The sequence below is a fragment of the Amblyomma maculatum genome, unplaced genomic scaffold, assembly GCF_055883805.1.
Source record: "Amblyomma maculatum isolate TAMU_Amacu unplaced genomic scaffold, ASM5588380v1 scaffold_13, whole genome shotgun sequence".
NCBI classification, from domain to species: domain Eukaryota; kingdom Metazoa; phylum Arthropoda; class Arachnida; order Ixodida; family Ixodidae; genus Amblyomma; species Amblyomma maculatum.
Genome location: NW_028146738.1, coordinates 645,927 through 666,893, shown reverse-complemented (window position 1 = coordinate 666,893; position 20,967 = coordinate 645,927). Strand labels below are relative to the sequence as shown.

At 46.1% G+C, this 20,967-nt stretch overlaps 1 protein-coding gene across 1 annotated transcript; it reads right to left on the bottom strand.

Annotated features, from left to right (window-relative positions):
* Positions 1-1,281: 1,281 nt before the first annotated feature.
* On the bottom strand, positions 1,282-20,249 carry LOC146172084 (protein ABHD1-like). The gene is made up of 5 exons (XM_084585918.1): positions 20,007-20,249; positions 19,131-19,409; positions 13,673-13,942; positions 3,471-3,593; positions 1,282-1,557 (listed from the first exon to the last, which is right to left on the bottom strand). Exons 1-5 carry the CDS (start codon positions 20,247-20,249, stop codon positions 1,282-1,284), a joined length of 1,191 nt encoding a protein of 396 aa, XP_084442044.1.
* Positions 20,250-20,967: the final 718 nt, after the last annotated feature.

The following is a 20,967-nucleotide window of genomic DNA, read 5'->3' as shown; positions in this document are numbered from 1 at the left end:
TAAGGAAAATATCACTTAAACCCCATACGTTGGTATAATGGTTAATGGTCTCAGTTCAGTGTCCTGTACACGTCATTTGGTCTGTGCGTCCCGCACGAGCGTCCCGTACTGGCTACGTCATTTTATATTCATTATCGCTTTCCACCAAGGGCTAATTTTCAGGCTTACCAGGTATGTAGTAGCAATTTGTTTTTCTTTCGGCGACTTCAGTAGCATTTTAACACAATGTACGACACAGCAAATCGTTCTGTGCTGTCATCGGCATGCGTCGCTCAGAAGTTGAAAATAAGAAGGTAAGATGACCCCAGCAGGGAACGAGGCCTTGGTAGCTTTTTTCAGTATATCAGCAAACATTGTTGCTCTGGGTTGTCTTCATTACTGCAATGGTGATGAAGTAGGGAGGAAAGTTTGACAGTTGCGGTGCATTAAAATATTTCCAGTTGTTTTATTCGTCAGCAGCAGAGAAGAAACGGAATATATGGGGTAGTCTACATGGGTGCAGGCCCGTAATGAGATCATTTCCTCACTAGCTCGGTAAGCTCTTTCAAAGCAAAAATAAATACTGCGTGCTCGAGCACATATTTAGGGATGTATACTATGGCGCTACACAGCACAGAGAGAAACAATATTGCAAAATATTGTGCCTGGTAACATGAAGAAGTCTTTATTGTTAGTATTGATGCCGGCATGTACGCAAAACAGAGCTGCCATACTTACCAGTATCCAAGGAAAAGTGCAGAGTGAAAATTTAAGAGGAAAACACTTGTAAGCCAACCGTGGAATGTGGTTTAAATGGCGACCGTGCTTGATACCCAAATGGTGATTCTGATGCGAAATCCGGTTAACAAGTTTAACTGACAACGCAGTTAACGAGGAAACCAGTCAGTGTTGCGGTATTTTTCTGTTGAAGCGATATCTTGTAAAAATACCAGCCTTATTAAAAAACGTTTGTGTCCATCTGCGCTGTTCACGCGTACCATTTTCCTGGTAGGGCTAGAGGACAATAGAATTCGAAAGGGGAACCAATAAATATAAGCACTGAGCGGTATAGATTAGCATGTTATTCCGAAAAATGAAGTGGGCAGAAAAAAGAACTGAGAAGAGCCATTGTGCCTCTAACTAAAGTGGCTCTTCTCATTCTCACTGTATGGTCAAGTTAGGTGACTGGGCTAGTCTCGACTAGGGAACAGGTGACGGCAGCCCAAATGACAGTCGTTAAGCAAAAACAAGAAAAAAAAAGCCTTTATTTCTCTTTACACCGCCGGAGCCCTGAAGCGGCCGTCAGTCTGCCAGCCTCTGCAGCACCCGGACTCCCCTCGTCTTGCACACATGGCGCAGGTTCAGGGAGAAGGCGGCCACAAACCGCTCGACGTAGAAGGGCTGGCGCGGCAGCAGCCAGCCATCCACGAAACCCATGTGCCCTCCGCGCGGAGTCACCACGGCGGCCAGCCAGGGTGACTTGATGATCTCGTCTACAGGCAGGGTTCGCTCATCGTTCAAGGAGTCATCCGCCGAAACCAGGAACACCAACGGTCGCTGCACCATGAACAGCCGGCCCTGCGCACCATCACGACGTCTGGTTACTAGAGTAGCAACATAGTGTGCGTGTAGTACATCACCACTCATCTTTCGGGCAGCAAGTGACACATGAATGGCTAAGGCTCGGCGCGGTCTTTATCCCCGACGTCACTAGATATTGGCTGCCACAGATTCAGTCTCACGTTTACTGGTGCTTCTGCTCTGCCCAACCCCTACCAGCGAATGTAACGCCCAACAACAACTAAGGGCTGGCGCCGGTCACAGATCCCTCGCTCTGCTCTGTCATTGAGAGGCATGCTTCCAGCCGCCTCACCCCCGGCCCTTGTAACGCGGGGTCGCACAGCTTTTCGCTGTCACCTTTTCCGCCCCCCCCCCTCTCCTTTTTTTCTTTATTCCAATTGGCCTTTATTTGTAAATGTTCCATAGCGGAGAGTTTCGGGTCCTGAGTCCTATACCTTTGATTCGCTTAAGCCCCCGAAGACTCCGATAGATGTGAGCTCTCTCCACTTTTATATTTCTCTCCTTTTAAACATGCGCAGCGCAACAAACATAGGACAAGCGAGTAGACGGAAACAGTGCTGCTTTCAACATCCGTGCTTTCAAAGCACGGATGGCTTCCTGGTGTGCAAGACGGGCGATCTGCCCGCTGGAAGCTCAGGTGTTGTGTGGCGGGCTGCAACCATCCAAAGGTCACAGTCGTAGGATGTACCGCATCATCTCTTCAGAGTGGTGGCAAAACCTTTACAAGGACATCCCCTGGGTGGCATGCGGCAAGGCGAGGCATCGAGTGCAGCGCTTCCGAGAGGGGTGCCAAGTAGTGGAAAAAAAAAACAGCGCTTTTTCCGTCTACTGGCTTTTCCTATGTTTGCTGCGCTGTGTATTTTTAAAAAATGACGCACCAACTAGCTCAACTCTCAGTTCTATTGCAATTTTATATTTCTTGCTTTTTAGAGAGCCCCAGACAAAGGAAACAAGGAGACCGCTCGTTGTTGGCCTTCCAGGAATCCGATTCCTATTTGGATCTCAACTTAGATAACTCGCAAGGCATACTTTCGCAATTAAAAGAAAGAGAGATCATCAGTGTTCCTAAAATCCCAGGAAAGCTTTGTAGGCATATACACTGTCTTACTGACGCGAGGCGAACCTCACCCTTACTTGAGTGGCTCTTCAAGGCTGGTACTGGATATAATGTGCATATTGCTGGAGTTGTTAGATTTGCAAGATTCCTGGTGTTGTTCATCATTCTTTTTCTAAAACCATCACGGGTCATATATCTACAAATAAAACTCGTCAACCACTTAACCATTGAAAACGCACAGTAGAAAAGTAAGACTACGACAATGGGGTGTGACAAGCCCTCGTTTCCCAAGAACTGCATTCGAAACCCATAACGGTTTGAAAATAAAATGGTAAAGAAATAAATAGGGCACTGCAGAACCTGCGCTGGTGAAATGCTGAGCGCCGCCCAGCGCCATCATGCGGGCACCATGGGGGGGGTGGGTTACTGGGTAGGTACCACGTGATGGCGTTACGACTGCACGGAAACAGCGGAGGAAATTCACAAGAAATGTATTCTACTCGCTTAAGTTCGACATGTGTAATTTACATATTCATAATTACTCACGTACGCCTCAGTACAGATCTCGACGACTCGTTTCCACGAAACCCTTGATTTCACTAGACGTGTCTTTATTCGCGCTCAAACATGGAGTCGTCATGGAGTGATGGAGGCATTCCCGTTTCTAACGCCGGGTGCCCAGATTCGATTCGTATTCTAGACCCAAGTTTTTTGTTTTTTGTTTTAATTCATAGACAGATGGAGCGGACACCTTCTGCGGACGCTACTCATGAGCTGTTAAATGCTTTCGCGTGAAAATTACGCCTACTCCTATTAATAGGTGTAGTTTTTCTAAGCCTGCTTGTGCACGTACCTTGAGGCTGCAGTTCTCGTAAAAATCCTGCACAGATCGAAAACCGAAAGCAGGAGCGGCGTAGTGCTTGTCGAACGATGCCAGGGTCCAGCAACGGAACACATCGTCGGCCCGGATCACATTCTGCACAGAAATCACGTGGGCTAAAAAATATCGCAAGCTTTTTGTATACAACTACTGAAGCAAAAAACAAAAGCAAATTAATCCTTCAGAAGGAACTGCAGGAACGGTATAAAGCGAACGTGAACTGTATTATTTAAAGCAAGGCTGAATGGTGGGCTTTTGGTAATCCATATTTATATAGTAAATCAGCCAAAAAAAAAGAAAGATTCAAACACATAGACGCAAACACATGTCCTGTGAAGTTCTCTCTCGTGTTTGCGTCTTTGTTTGGCTGGTTTACCCTTTGAGTATTATTTGAAGCACTGATACTCGTTGCTCAATCACAAATACAAATTCGCATGTATGCAGTGAATATTCTGAGTACCTCCATCATAGTCAGGTCAATTAAGTATGCTGGCTCGTGGCATCAGATATTGTGGCAGAGCTGCGTGCTCACCCTCGTCAACAAACGAATCGCGCATACGCTTAGCAGCTACCCAGCCACCACCTGCAAAACGCGCCGCCGAGCAGATATCCGTCTCGGAGCATGTCTCAAACGATCACACGTGTTCCACACTGGCAGATGAAGCGCGTCATCCCATGATTTTGTATGTGGCATTATATGGAGAATAAATGCCACATTGTGTAATGGAATATAACTACACGGCATCAGACTTTTTTTTTTTGGCGGAGGTGGTTTTGCTCCGCTCCACAGCGGGGCGCTAGTGTAGAGCAGCGCGAGTAACGAATTCTAGGAGAGCGTCTACCACAGCCGATTGAGCTTACTAGGGCGGAGTAGAGTCATTATATGTAGGAATTACTACATAGGCAAAGCTTATAGTAACTCTGGAGCGAAGCTCTGTGCTGCCTGACATCTGTCGACAGCAGAGTTACGCTCGAACGAATATAAAACATTTTTGCTTTTGTTATAACGAAACTGCTAAATATAGACAGTTTGTTTTTTGTTTTTTTTTTGTAGCATATTGTGTAAAGTATATTCAATTATCTAATATTAAGTATGCTGCGTCAAAAAAATTAATATGCGATGCTTTTGACAGTCAGGCCATAATAAGCCTCGCGCCGCAAACTCTTTTCCGTGCGCTTTTTGAAAACTGTCAGTGCATGCATGCATATTTTTCCCGAGTGACTACCGCAAACTGCCTCCCCGAAAGCCATGTTGTAGGATCTAGCGATGCCGAAAAGTATATTTGAAGTCCCATTACTCTTGTCGCAACTACAATGGTCAAAAAGAAAATATTTGCTGTGCGTTGAAGTTTGTGGCAAATAGGTAAAGGTGAAATCGAAAAGAAGTTCCCATAAGTCTGCAGCCATCTTCACCGCCGTCATCAAACTCATCACCGTGGCCCGCATAGATTTTTCTCTATAAGTCAATAGTGAGCAAATTCCTAAATGCAGATTTAAAAAGTGTGGTAGATATAATAAGTTTATAAACGTTTTGCGAATTTTTTTTGTCTAGACTGAAAACATATTCGGGACACAGCTTGGGTCATGAGGAGTGGGTTTAGGATAATTTTGAACCATGTTTGCTAGCAGATGCCCTTTGACTTTCGGCTTGAAATTTCAATTTTCGAGTGTCGCTTCAGCTTGCTGTTGCACGGTCAAAACATTTGAAATAAGCTGTTAGTAACGAAGGGTCGCTTTCTCTCCTGCGTCATGATGGAACCTGCACGCGTTGTATGCAAGGCGAAATCTCCAAACATATCCGGCATATCGCCTCACGCGCGTGTGAGCAAACGCGCTGCATTGCACTTACATTTGCAGATTTTATGACAGGTTTTACGTTCCACAACGAGGGCTATGTGTGAACTAGGGACTGCAAGACGTGTGAACGAAAACAACCCTAATACCAATGACACCAAGCGAACTCGGCATTTTTATTCGCAGATTTCATTACAGGAACAGCTGTTTCCAACGACTCAGTTAGATCAACTAGAAGAAGCGGCTCTGCTGGCAGCATTCTCAACCGTCAGTTATGAAAGAACACAGAGCAAATAACTCGGATAGTAAACACAAACGCGAGTATCCTTAGACGCTTGCTGTATGCAGTCCTAGCCATCTAGAATAAGTCAGGCAGGCAACTGCCCTGGAATTTGTCAGAATTATTTTCTATATTGAGTTCTTCTCGTATCAAAGCAACAGAGGAGATGCGTGTGCGCTCGACGGATGGAATGCATACGAAGCTGGTATCGACCGTGGTCCTATAGCTGGCCTTAAGATAGCAACGCAGAAGAGGCACCTATATGAGGTTACATTGGAGTAGTGTGGAGTCCATAGACAGACTCCTATATGAGGTTTCAGTACATACGCGATGCGATACATCATCAGAAATGCTTCACATGTGACGATTTTGCCATTGCCTACAGGAACTACTCTACAGCAGCCGCCAATTAACTGTACGCCGCCATTTTCCAAAGGTATATGTGGTCAGATTCAAACCTTGTTTATCGGCTAGATGCAGCAGGTATAAATCATTTGGCAACCATCAAACAGTGTGATGATGGCAGTAATACTGTGTTAACTACCACGATGCATTGGCTGAACAGCAAGCTTTTTTTTTTTCTAACGTATGTTTTTGGCGAAACGCGACGTGACCCGCTTTCTGTGCGCAGGCTTCTCAAGATTGACTGTATCGAGAGCGGTGCCTTCAGACGTACTTCCGATCTCAGAAGGAAAATGTGTACAGGCTGCATAGACTACAGAGGACCTAACTGATAACTGAAACGATGGTAACTCCGCAGTGTGCAGGAGTTCCCGAGGACAATGCCCTGTGTATAACCCAGCGGGGGCTTGTCAAACCGGATGTGTGTTCTCGAAGACGTTTTCATGCGACACAGCTGGACCCTATTGTCTGTGACCATGCAATTCCCGGACAAACTGAGGAACAGTTTTTGTCTTGCTGGAAACAGCCACGCATGGGCCCACCTCAACTCATTAAAAACTTCCTCACAGGTAAGCCGTAAATAGAATAACAATTTTGAGAGCCGAAATCTCTCATATTTTTGTTCATTTTTTTCAGATCATTCACAAGAAAGGAGGCCCGTTTTAAAAACATTTGCCAAACCAGCCGCAAAATTGCAAAACCAGCTGTTCTCGGATGTTAAGCACACGCTAGGACTTTAAACCCTCCAGCTGCCTGCACTGAAGAAGAGGACTTCTCATCTTGCAATACTACGTATTACTATACTGCGTTTCCCTCTCGTTATCACGGCGCGGAGCATGCGCCGTAGAGAAGGCGCGTACCTCGAAGTCGCGTTGTGTCCCCGATTCACTTAGCTATATGCTGAGTAACGGGCGGTCCCATTTAAATCGCTTCGTTATGCATTCGCAGTGTTCCAAATCTCTTGACGCACACAGAATTGTTGGACAATAGCATCTTCCAAAACGGTGTGTCTGAACACAAACTGTTGGCATATCGTAAAATTCCACTACAACAAATCATATATCCTCAGATATACCCTCAAGATGAAAAGTGTGTGTGTGTGTGTGTGTGTGAGAGAGAGAGAGGGGGGTCCTAAATATTTTTTATTGATTGTGCTACTGGTCGCCACTTTATTGTGCTACTTTATCCGTTTTCAATGACCGTCCTTTGCGCTCAAAGCGAGACAACGACAAAGCTTAAAGGAAACCTTCCCTTGCGCTTTGGAAGATAGGACCATTCCCGTCAATATTTCTAATGCAGTGTCGTACAGTGATCTGTAGTTGCCTCCAAGTTACATTAGCATCATAGAAAGATGGGCTTGAGTTCACGGGGAATGACTAGGATACTAGAATCTGACGCCAATATTAGGCCTGTGTAGTCCTCTTACACCCGAGAGTTAGGACCGGTTGCTACAAGGACCCCACCACACCAATTGGGAGAAAATAGGTTTGGGCTCCCTGCTTTGTACAAAGGATGTACAATGTCATCCAATCCTTGTTCGAGCATGCTCCAGTCTTCAAAGGGCCGTTTAGTCCGACACGACCGCATATCGCAACAAAGGGATGCAAACACAGGGGGACATCGAGGTGCTTCTTCGCATGGCCTGCCACTAAGCTTCATTCAACTAGCGCGACCACACTTTGAACAGTGGCAGCGTTCGAAATACACTGTAAAGAACGGCAATAAAGGCAGGAATTTTCTTGGCAGCTATATTTCCTAGCGTCAACCGTGAATGCAACGGCCTGCTCATCGACTTCAAACCAGGGGTTTGATCGCTTCTGCGTCTTACTTGTCAATCTTAAATAAACTGAGCCGTCAATGTGATGGCCAGCTTTGATTTTCTAATAATGGTGTGTTTGATCACTTTGATATCTTGTTTATCAAACTAGAATATAACTGAGCCGCCAATATGACAATCTATAGCCACAATCTATACGTCACAATTGTTACAATATCCTCCGATTTCCGTTTATTTGGACTCCGGCTGTAGCGTCGCGGTTGGTAGCTACTGCCTCGCAGGGCGTATCGCTGCGTTCACTTTCTGAGACGGACGCCACTTTGTTTCGCTCCGCAAACGTTCAATCTGCGAATGCGGTATTTGACTTCTCACCTCCTATCCTGTGTTACCAACGGATACCTGAATCTTGAAGCACCTTAGACACCGGACTTTCGACGGTAGGCCCAATTTTCTGGATTTTATGAGTCTAAAAATTTCTGACCGAGGCCTAGGCCTAGCTCGACTCCGAAGCCTGGCTGGGCGCTAGGTGTTACCCGAAGAGGCTGGGAGCGACCCCAGAGCGTCGCGAATTGAGAAGAGCAAGATGATGGAAACCGTGGAGGGAACAGACGCTTCCGCCAGCGATATTTTGAACGGACAATGGTTTATCAGAAAGAGAAGCCGAAACGTGGCCGTCAACAACGCCCAAGCCGACCACGTTGGAACGCTGAGCCTACCCAAGCCCAAGCCCAAGCCCCTACAAGGGAGGAAGCTCGCCGAAACATCGATTGAGCGACAGCCGGAGCGAATTCCCAGCACTGCTAACAAGATCATCATTCACCCCAGAGGCGGAATTACAGTATTATCAACATCGTAAGAAGATTGAACTTGTCTCGAGGTATCATCCAAGCCGCCGGCTAGGACCTGACGACCACGAAGGGTGACATCATCTCCCCAAACTCTACTCAGTAATCAATACTGGTCGCTACGACGGATACCGAGAGAACTTACAAGTACGCAGCAATTCAAGCTCTGAAGATTGGACCCAACATAATTGAAGCCAAGTCATACAGCGCAGCGCCATGCCGGAAAACGGAGGCAAAGGCGTCGTTCACGACGTACCACTCGAATATTCAGCGGAGGAACTTAACAAAATGATAGAATGGAGTGGGACTAATCCGCAAATCTCCGGTATTAGAAGACTGGAAGCGGGATCCAAAACCATTCTGATACTTTTCGAAGACTGGTTTGTGCCGAAATGGCTCAATTTCCAGGGAATCAACATGAGGCGCTTCTTGTATAAGAAGAAGTACGAAGTCTGCACAACATGTGGCAGGCTGGGACACAGAGCCGATGTATGCCCAGACCCGACCAACGTGAAATGTCGCGGCTGTGGCTTGAAACATCCAGGCGCTGGACACACATGTGAACCTATGTGTCAACTCTGCGGTAAAGACCATGTTCTAGGAGACAACAAATGCCGCGAAATATACAGGATGCCCTACCTTTCAAAGAAGAAAATGTGGGACAAAAAGCTAGAAAAACAATTGCAATCAACTTCAGGAAGCAAGGGACCCAACCTCTACTCGGAACAAGAGCGCCAGAGACGAGAACCCCGAGGAAGGAACCGGGCAAACACGGACCCACGGTCGGGGACCCGATCGAGCTCGACAACCAGAGCGACCTCGAAATCCCGGGACAAAGCCAGGGACGAGGACCTGGCCTGCCTCCCAGAGATCCCAAGAATCTATGGGGCCAACCAAATTAGCAGAAAACAAGACGGTAAGCTTCGTTAGCAAAACCTCCCAGGCTGAAAATAGAGAGATGAAAAAACTCAGAGGGGAAAACGCAGAACTTAGAGAGATCATCAAACAAATGAGTCGCGATATTCAGGAAATTAAATTTAAATTCACCCAAAAGCCCACGGCTAAGAGCCCGCCGGAAAATCAATCAAATGAGGTACCAAAAACCATAAATTCAATTACTACTAATTCCACTTCAGAAGAATCAAACTGTATGAACTTGGAATTCACCCGGCCGCCACCCCAGAAGCGTAAAGAGGGAGAGACCGATCCGTTTATAACCCTTAATAGAAAATTTGAACAACGTAATGACAAATTTGATAAGCAACTCGAGAATATTAACACGCTAATCCAGCAACTTTTAGGGGCTCAGGGACAGATGCAAGTGCAGATTCAAAATCTCACTATACAAATGCAGGAAGCATCACTGCCTTCTCTGAATTCAGTAACAGAATCGCGAAACTAAAAGAAACAATGGGTAACAATAACGGACAAAAGCCATAATCAGAAAGACAACTCCACGATCTGGCAGTGGAACTGCCGAGGATACCAGAGAAAGCGAGCGCTATTTCAACAATACATAGAACAAACTGCCGACAAACCCATAGCTATCATGATACAGGAGACTGGTAAAAACCCAACCAAATTGTTTCGATATCAAAGTCACAGCAGCGATAGGGGCGAAAAATCCAAAGTCAAGACTTTTATCCAGAGAAACATAGCTGCTACTAATCACGAGATCACATCTCGGGATATAGAAGCAGTTTTAACTGAAATCATCGCTGGAAGAAAAGACCGAAAGAGTATCTTTCTCTTGAATATATACAGCACACCGAAGATAAGGAAAGTTAGGTTTCAAGTCCTATTCCGAAAAGCCCTAAAGATCGCAGGAAATAACCCGTTAATCATAGCGGGTGACTTTAATGCAGCCCATCAGGAATGGGGGTACGATCGGCAGGGTCCTAAGGGCAGACAATTATGGGAAGACATGCAAACACTAGGACTCACCCTACACACTGATCCAAACACCCGCACGCACGGGTAATAGCGTCAGCAGGGACACCACCCCCGACCTGACCTTAAGCAAGAAAGTAAGTACAGCGGACTGGAAAAACACCGAGCAAAACCTAGGTAGTGACCAATTCATTATTGCACTCACATTAGGAAAAGGAATCAAAATTAGAAAACCCGAACAACCCAAAATCACGGAATGGGAAAGATTTAGGCAAATACGAGAGACCGAGGGAATTGAGAAAATCGACGATATCGACAAGTGGTCAGAAACGCTAAAGAAACACGTGGAGGAAGCAACAGTCACTCTAGAAGACGAAGATGCACCGCCGAGTATTGATAGCAAATTTCTAAACATGTGGAAGAAGAAACAGGACCTAGAGAAAAGCCTAAAAACACAAAGATGGAACCGTAATATTAGGAGAGCACTAGCTCGACATAATAAAGAGATGGAGACATATGCCATCAAACTAAATGAACAAAACTGGTGTAGCAGATGTGATGAAATGGAACAAGGCATGAGCCTCTCCAAAACATGGAACATTCTACGACACATGCTCTATCCGGAAAAATCTAAAGCACAAGCCAACGTAAATAAAACTAAAGTTAAGCATGCCTTCGATGGCTCGGACGAACAATTGATGAGTAAATTGATCGAAATCTACGTCGGACAAACGGAAACCGAAACATTACCAGCATATCAGGGGAAACCTAACCTAGACTTAGACGCCCCCATCACTAGGGCTGAAGTCCAAGCTGAGATTATTGGATTAAAGACAAGATCAGCCCCAGGACCTGACGGTATCACGAACTCTATTTTAAGAAATCTAGACGACGAGTCAATCACAGCCCTGACAGAATACATGAATAAGGTATGGGAGACTGGACAACTACCGCAGGCATGAAAAAATGCCAGTATAGTCCTCATACCCAAACCGGGGAAGCCGCCAAAACTAAAAAAACCTATGACCCATATCACTGACCTTGTGCGTGGGAAAGCTAATGGAACGCGTTATTCAGGCGAGACTTACGAAATACATGAAGCAAGAGAACCTCTGGCCACGCAAAATGGTGGGCTTCAGGCCAGGGCTAAGCACACAGGACGTGATGCTCAGACTTAGATACGATATCATAACACATGAATGATCAGATACAAAGATATTCTCGGACTTGACCTAACCAAAGCCTTCGACAATGTCAAGCATAAGGCAGTGCTCGAAGGTCTCCAAGAAGTTGGGGTTGGAATCAGAACCTATAACTATATCAAAGAATTTCTTACTAACAGAGAAGTCACCATGAGCTTTCAAAGCGCCAAATCACCCACAGTCACCTTAGGTAGCAAGGGAACGCCACAAGGCTCTGTCTTTTCTCCCTTTCTATTTAACATAGCTATGAGGGGGCTACCAGCACAACTAAAGCAAATACCGGACGTAAAATTTAGCATGTACGCAGATGACCTAAATCTCTGGATAAATAAAGGTACCGACACAGAGATACAGAACAAACTCCAGGCTGCCGCAAATAAGGAGGTTGAGTACACTGCGGAACGCGGTCTATCCTGCTCACTGCAAACGTCAGAACTCATCTACATCCCCCAAATATAAGAAAAATAAAGCGGACATAAATATAAATTTTGAAAACTACCCGGTTCCACAAGTAGAGGAAATTAGAATCTTAGGAATGATCCTCCAAGCAAGAGGGCAGAACACAACCACCATCAAAAAATTGGAGAACTACGCAGCCCAAGTTATGGGCATATTCAGAAGAGTAGCACTTAGAGGACACGGTCTCAAGGGACGCAGTCTACTCAAAATGTCACAGGCCTACATCATCAGTCGCATATGTTATGCCACACCTTTTCTCAATCTCAAAAAGACAGAACGTGAAAAAATCGACGTCACAATTCGAAAATGCGTCAAACGCGCACTAGGCCTTCCTGTCTCCACATCAGCAGAGAAGCTGGAGAAAATGGGGATTCATAATACATTGCAAGAGCTTACTGAAGCTGTCAGAATCTCTCAACTGGAAAGTCTAAGTCCGATGGAGACAGGCAGAGCCATCCTAGAGTGGGTCGGACTCCAATCAGACAGAGGCCCACAGACGAAAAGATCTATCTCACCCAACATAAGAGAACACATACTGGTACCACCCTTACCTCGAAACATGCACCCAGACTACAACAAAAAACGCAGAGAACACAAAGCCAAAGTCATCGCTAAAAGAATGAAACGCAAAGCAGCCGATGAAGTTGCTTATGTAGACACATCATGCGGACGACACGGAGCAGCTGTCTCGGCAGTAGTAAATGGAGAAGGTGCACCTAAAATTGCGGCCTCAACACGCACCCGTGACATTAGTACAGCTGAAGAGGTCGCAATAGCGCTCGCAGGCACTGGTACACAGGCCAAAACTATAATCAGCGACAGCAAAACGGCTGTCTGGAATTTTGCAAGAGGACGGATCTCAGAGGAGGCCAAAAAGATTCGTCTCACAAATCCCATTACTAGAACCATATCCATCATATGGATACCAGCACACGAGTCTGTCCTTGGCAACGAAGCTGCGCACCTGCTGGCCCGAGATCTCTACCACCGGACGGCGGTAGAACAGCCCGAATGCAAAAGAATTAAAGATTGCGCTATCACATACAATGAGATCACAGAATCTTACAAACCAGATCGAAAAGTATACCCTCCTCCAGATCGGTCTCTCACTAACAATGAAGCACGCATCTGGAGGCGATTACAAGCCGATAACTACATTCGCCCTGTCTGGGTTTTCTTAACACAGACCGGGGAGGAAGAAGATTCTAAATGTAAAAATTGCGGCGAAAAAGGCACGCTAGATCATATAATAAGGCAATGCGCCGATTCCCCAGGCGCCGGCATTAACATTGATAGCAGAGAAGCCTCGGAGGTTTGGCTGCGGAGCGGAGATCCCACCGTTCAGCGGCACGCGACCCACCAGGCGGCTGAGGCCGTGAAGAGTGCTTGTAACCTCACCTGACCTCAGCCTGCGGGGCCCTCCTGACCCGCTCCCCGGCCTGCGTGCCGGGGGCGGGAGATGAAGGGCTCCTTTTCGGTGGAAATAGTTTTCATTTATTCCTTCCGTTTATCTGTGTTTCACTCACGGCCAGGCGCACCACCTCCTCGTTTTCGCGCAGTCGCCCGACAAGTCCACGTGTGATGCAGGCGTTGAGAAGCAGGTTGCCGCCCCAAGGGCTGGCTAGGGTGCGGGCGGCCGCCGCGGGCTGGAAGATCGGCGAAACGGCCAGCGCTGCGTCCAGTTGTGCATGCGAACCCCACTGGCAAAGGTAGAGCGACAGCACCAGGCCTCCCAGGGACACGCCCACGCCCAGGAGACATTCACGAGGGTAGCGCTTGCGCACCTCGCTCACCACCTGCGGCGCCAGCCTTGTCGATAAAAGACTGGTTCACTCTTAACTCGCTCGAATGTTGGTTTATTTGATTTGGATATTTTTTTGCCTCGAGGCGGTACGTATGAAGCATTTGAATAAAATTCTGCAGAAGGTCCCAAAGTAAGAACCGTCATGGGGAACTCCTATGAGTGAGTGAGGGAGTCAGTGAGTTAGTGCACCAGTTATAATGTGAAGAATAAAACATCAAAACAAAGTAAGCGCACAGAAATACCTTAATCGTGCCAAATAAAAATGCAGAGAGTGTTTGAACAGAATTCAGTGTTACCATTTACGTAGAAAATTATACAAAAGCACTAATAACAGTCACTAATATCATTGGGAAGTAATAACAGAAGAGTAAAAGGGTGTTACCAATATTTCAACAAATGATAGAATGCAAACTAACATGAAACAAATTTATTGCAAAGGGGCATGATAAATTAGATAATAGTAAGAAGCACGCTGAAAAAAACAGAAAATAATCATTATGATTCTGTAGTTGGCAAGTAGCTGTTCAATTATTCAAAAATAACTGTTATGAACATGTATATAGTGTTATTAGGTTAGGGATAAAGAATTCTAGATGAATATGCCGGAAAAGAACAGTAATAGTTTACTATAATTGGTAAGGATTTTCAGAAGTAGGGTGTTTTGTTTTGAAAATCTTGTTATCTTTGTACTTGATGTGTGTAGGATGATAGGTGTAGGATATTTACTAATGCGAAATATAAGGAGGGCTAAATTAAGATTCAGTTGAAGGTCGAGAGGAAGACAATTTAGGCTACCGTATCTATGCAATGTAGTCGGTCTCAATGCAGCAATTATTGTGATTATGCGGTACGGAAAGTGAATGTAGTATGTATTTGCCCCTAGATGCTAAGTAGTGAGTAAGATGGCTATGTATGAAGGAATAATAAAGTGAGCGAAGGACATGCAGCAAGAAATAATGGCGTGTTCTAGTTTATACGTGGATTCCAAAGGCAATTTTAAAGACCTAATACGGACGACCAACATTAATTTACAGTGGAGACGTGCGGCATTATCTCACGCATAAATAAAAATGTGTTAAAATAAGTTTGCTCAGTTATGAATATTTTTATGCTTCAATTAAACACCGTGAAACGAGTTTTCTGAGGATCAATCTGAAGTTTCTCTCGCAGCACATTGGAATACGATGAAGACCTTCGCCCAATTTAAGATGCATGGCAAGGAAGAATACTGTCGTATCATCAGCATAGACTATGCATGAATTAGGGAGCCAGTTTGGAAGGTCATTTAGAACATATGCATGCGCGTTCGCTCTGTAAGAGAATATGGTTACGTGAGGTTCAACATGCCCGAGCTCAGCATCGGCTATGGACGGCTGAGTACAATGCTCTGGATAATTTACCCCACCTGTGCACATCGACACGCACTGGCATCGTACTGCATACGAGTGGTTCTTTTTTTTCAATTTCGCCTTCATCGAACGACCGCCACTGACGGGACAGCCTTTGACTCATGAGCCGAACACCGAAACTATTCAGCCAGGGTGGCTTCATAAGTTATTCGAGAATATTTCAGTACCTGTGTATAAAAAACATTCAACTAAATGCCCAACAAGCCGTAGGCCATGCCATGGCCACTCACAGCTGCCGAAGAGCCGAATGCTCATGCACTACCTAATACAAAATGGACCTATTGTGCGAAGGAGGAACAATAGCTTCGGCACTTCTGCTCGGTTTGTTATGCTCGTTCTCTTCAATACTCCAAACTGGCAGATATTCGCCCCTCTGATACGGTGATGCAGGAATGCAGTGCGGCATCATTTTGATCGATAAGGTACGACATTTTGCGAAACCGTGTGCTTCTAGCGAACGTCACGAAATATCGCGCTTCCTTTATGTGCTGGGCCTTAGGACTTGAGATGGGCTAAGATATTAAGCTTTTCAAGGGCACGTCAGGGGCTGAATCCACACGCGCGGCACCATCACTCTAAATTCCAATAAATGGTCTCTTTTACTAGACACGTTTTCTTCTTTTGGCGCAGCAGTTCTACCTGCATCTCGCAAAAAAAATTATAAGGGGCAATTAAGCTCAGCCTTTAAGGGTATGATGTCATAGCGTAGGCTATCAACTCACATATAAAGCCCTGCTCTAGCCAAGTCGTATGAAAGTAACTGCGTAGTCTAGGGGTAACTTCAATGCAAGGGTCCTGACAGGCCGATTCTGATATCACCCCCCCCCCCTGCTATGTGAACGGAGATGCCCGAGTTGGCAACTCCTGTCAAATATAGCGTCAAGCAACCCTACGGCCAGTCAGTGCTCGGCCATGTCAGCTGCCAGCTACCGCTTGCCAGCGTCATGGTCATGATTTTTCGATCACAACGCCAACGTAGGCACCCGTCCGTCAAAGAAGGATTTTCGCTGAACGGCTCCTTTGACGCTACCGCGTTAGTATAAATGGAAGGTGAAACGCGTAGCATAACCTCGTGAGGTGGCTTTGTCGGTGCGAAGGCATCGTATAAGCGTGCTCACGATCTCATGCTCAGTGCTTGTGGCACTTTGAAGGGTAAGAATAATCTACCCGCGAGGGACCGAAATCCGCCTTGCGCAGTAATGACATCTGGAATTCCATTCTTTCCACAATGTAGGCTCAAGGACATATTTACCAAAGACTAAAGCCCCAGTTAAGCCTAATATCAGGCGAGGTGAAAGCTTCCCACTGTGTCACCGGCAGGTCTGCGTTGACGACACTCGGGATCCAACCCCGCGCCCTCCATATGTTGGTGATGTTTCTCTCTACCGTACTTACATCCGCCATGTTTACAATCTATGCGACATTTCATTCCTGCGAAAACACATCTTAAGGTTTATCCTTATATGGCTTCGATTTAGAAGATTTCTGTGCGCCACACTGAATTTTAGGCGTTACGAACATTCCCCGCTAGCTAATACCGCTCCCCGCTCCGGTCATAATTTTAAGCTTGTATTAGCTAGTCTGCAGTATTTTATGAAAAGAGTCCCCTTTTTCAGTCTCTACTTCCAATATTCAGCTCGTGCGAATGTTTCTTTTTTAGTCATTTTTGCGACGTCATCGGCCTGTCACACGAAGCTTGCTACGGAGTGATATTCGGTGTTCTGTTTTCGCGATTTTAAGATGCCTCCATTCGGAACCATTCAGCGTAAAGAGGCAACTGTGCCATGGAAGGCAAGAAGCATACTGAAACAATTAATTCGAATTCTTCGAATAACTTCCGCAGCTACCATTTATCCATAGCGACAAGGAATATCTATCAGCAGACCTACTGACACTTGCACGTTAGGGATCTTCTTATTTCGCCGCTTCCCTTCTTTCCATGCTGTGCTGTTGCAAAGCATCTTCTCGTGGCTCTCATCATTCCTCCAACTTCTATTACAGTCGCACGGTGATTTTTGTCCATAGCTGACAAATGCGAAAGGGTTACTTCTGGTAAAGCGCCTTCATTCGGCCCACATGTGTCTTTCATAGTCAACAGCCACCATAGAGTTCCTTACACTAACTATAGGGAAAACTGAGGGTGCTGCACTTCAGCCACCATGGACGCGCTAAGAATCATGGGCCGGTGTGCTACTTGGTGCGGGACAGTCGGCTTTTCTCGAGTGCATGGAGTGGCGTTACTATGATGTTTCTTTGTCATCATCATCATCATCTCTAGGTGCGTACGTAGACCGCAAAAGCCATAGTAGTGAAGGCGCAAAAGCAGACGTCGCCAATAAAAGGCTTCTGTTCCCGAAATGGCAATAAAAACTTTCTTAAGTGATTGCACAACCATAAATATTTCCAAAACGTTTTTTCTTTTCAAATTGTGTCTATTAGGTGCAAAATATTGGTATTTGTTCCGCTAAAAACTAAGCCAATAGAAGAAAGCGCCATCGCTTATATTCGATAAATCTCACACTGACATGCTGTTTCTCTCTCTCTCTTTGCAATTTATAGTCACAATATTGAATGTTAGCACGTTATTTATACGGCAGAAAAATGTTTATCTTTGCATTAGTTTTGCCTAAAAATTGTAGGTGTGCACTGGGTAGCTCTCTGGCCCATGATGCTTTGAGCGCCCATGGTGGCTGAACTGGTCGTCTGGAACCTCCAAATAAACTCCCATAGATTGCAGCACAGCTTTCCCTCTAGGTAAGAGTAAGAAACTCAATGACAGCCACGTGATAAAGCAGAGTGTAAGTCGACAAGTGAGAAACAATTTCGAAACGCAAAGGGGTAGGAAAAAGAATTCTGGCAACTGTTACTTAGTGATGCCAACCGCTTCGATGCCACTAGTTTAGTTCTCGTGACGCCCAGCAGTTGACATAGTTTATTAATTTCAACTTCCTGCGAAGCATCTGAATATGTTTATACCAAAGGCACAGGAGTTTGGTTTTAAATCCATAAACTAATATTTTATGAATGCCCTTACAAATGCAAGAATCATATAAGATTTGCATACGCCAACAGTCTAGCTCCCACCTCTCGTCAAAATCAGGATTTCGGCCTTTCAACGCCGGATATAATAAACACATTTTCCTGTCGCGCATATATCAGGCACTGCGCTTTCGAGAATACCAAAAATAAAAAGCAACTCACCCCCCGAGGGGTGCCCTATAGTGGAGTTCGGACAATTTCAACGAGGTTCTTTTACCTGTAATAACATTGCACAGCACACGGGTGGTTCGATTGCGTTCATCGCACCGCTACCGCCACAGCCGGGATCGAACCTGGGTCCACCGGCTCTGTAATCAGGCGCCCAAAGCGCTGAGCAACCGCGGTGGGCGCCGAAGATGCATTTCGGGAATGAAAGCTACTGCGTACCTTAGAAAACGCCATTCTTTGCCAACCTTGCCTCTTTGCGAATGTGAAGGGGTGTGTAGGTTTAATTATCTGCTGACATCATTAATCGTTGATTATGACATTAAAGTGCACAAAATGTGTGTATATACAGATATATATGCCCGAGGAGGTTGTTCCAGGGTCATTGCCCTTATAGCTCCCCAGAATTGGCTAGCGCGTGGGCACCGGCCGCCCAAGAATCGTACCGACGCGAATGGCCTTAATGCGCGGTGCAGCGCTGTCCCCCACAGAAACGAATTGTATTTCAAACAGATGTAGCAGCTAGGGTACAAGTCAAAAAGCCACAGTTGGAAAGAGTCGTAGTACCTCAGCCAAATCGCTCACGCTTGCCGCGTAGGTGATGCGGTGCGTGGTGAGGGGCACGCCCCCGCAGCCCCTTCCGTTGATCACCACGCAGGGGAAACCAAGCTTGGCGAGCCCCGGCAGCAGCGAGCGCCATGGCCGGCTTTGGCTGTCCGTGTAACCCCCGGAGACGAGCAGCACCACGGGGCCGCGTCGGTCTTCGTTTAGCCAGTCGAGCGCGACAAGACCTCGGTCCGAGAGAACAAGCAGCTCGCGACGGTAGTTCAGCCGTGGGAGCCACCACTGTACGCGGAGGCACCCCACAAGATCATTATTAGCACAATGTCTATCTTCGTACGCTACTCGTCATCCTTTCCTGCTCAAACTTTCTAATCTCAACTGTTCACCTGACCTCCTGCCGTTCCCAAACTATTCAGCTACTTTGAGGAACCATCTATTATGTCACCTACACAATGCATACCCTGCCCATGTCCGGCCATCTAACCGATGCGGCTGTCGTTTAACATATGTGAGTTAACTGGTGCTGAGAGATAGGTGACTCGCCACGCATGAGTGCAGCTTTTCAGCTGAAGTCAGAGGTAGTTACGCATTGGAAAGTGTATATGGACTTTCCTGTGTCCGAATATGAAAAAACAGCAAACTCTTTCCGTCGGTCATGTGCACTGGCTACAACCAAGTTACATTGTTTCCCCTTTGACGCCCTGAACTGGTCCAGGAAAGCTTTCCATCCGCGTTATTTGCAACCCACGAAACACACCTACCACCTGCAGCTCGAGGAAACCCTGAGCGTTTGGCAAGTCTCCAAAGGCACCATCTCGCTTCACGATAACCTAAGCACGATGCTTGTTTCCGCTACCCAGAAACGTGTGGGGCACTCACGTGGTAGAAGCCGCCCACGATCCGCTGCAGGTTAGCGCCGATGCACCAAATTGGTGGGCGATAGTAGCTTTTTACAAAGCCTCTCATCGGCCCGGTCATGAAACGGCGCAGGTGGCCACTGCGGCACACCAGCCGTGGCTTGCGCACCACCAGCAGCACGTAGTATATGATATACGAGGCGCATACCAGGCACAACAGCAGCTCGCCTTTTGAAGGCGCCTTCACTTGGACCACGACGCCCATCGTTCACCGCTAAAGCCTCGAGTAGCCGGTAGACTGGAAAGATGGCGGCCCCTGCTGGCAGAAATTTCTGCGAAAATGTGCGACTTCTTCTTTTTCTTGATTTTTTAAACGTGACACAAACCTATTTGGGGGGATCGGAAAAGGTGCAGTAGTATATAAATGAAAACTGCCACAGGCGATTACGACAAACTAACAACTCCAATCTGGAATTTTGACAAATGTACTGATATAAAGCGATAGAAGAGCATTTAAAGTTTAATATTAAATAGAATATGTCTTTGAAAAAGAAGACGTTGGAAAAACTTAAGAGTTAGTAATTCAACCTACCAGATGCAATTAAATAACCATGGAGAATCCCGCATACTGAACAAATTGCAAATCCTGTGTTCGCTCGCACCGAACGATAATACCACTGGTAGAAGAAAGGGGGGGGGGGGGGGGGGGCTAACTGGAAAGTCTTTCTCTGAAGTGCGAGCTTCGGGCAGGATGTGAGAAAATGTTCGATAGATTCAACTTCCCCGCATGAGACAAATAGGTTTGTTGGCGTCATGGGCCATATGCATATATATAACTTCAAACTGGGAATCCTGAACCGAAGGAGCCTCATTGAAAGCCCGCACATCCTTGTTTTCCATAACCGATGTTCCAATTGTATGCTAAGTGTTGATAATCGTTGGCATTTAGTAAGGGATTAGTAGCCTGGCTGATATGTGCTGAA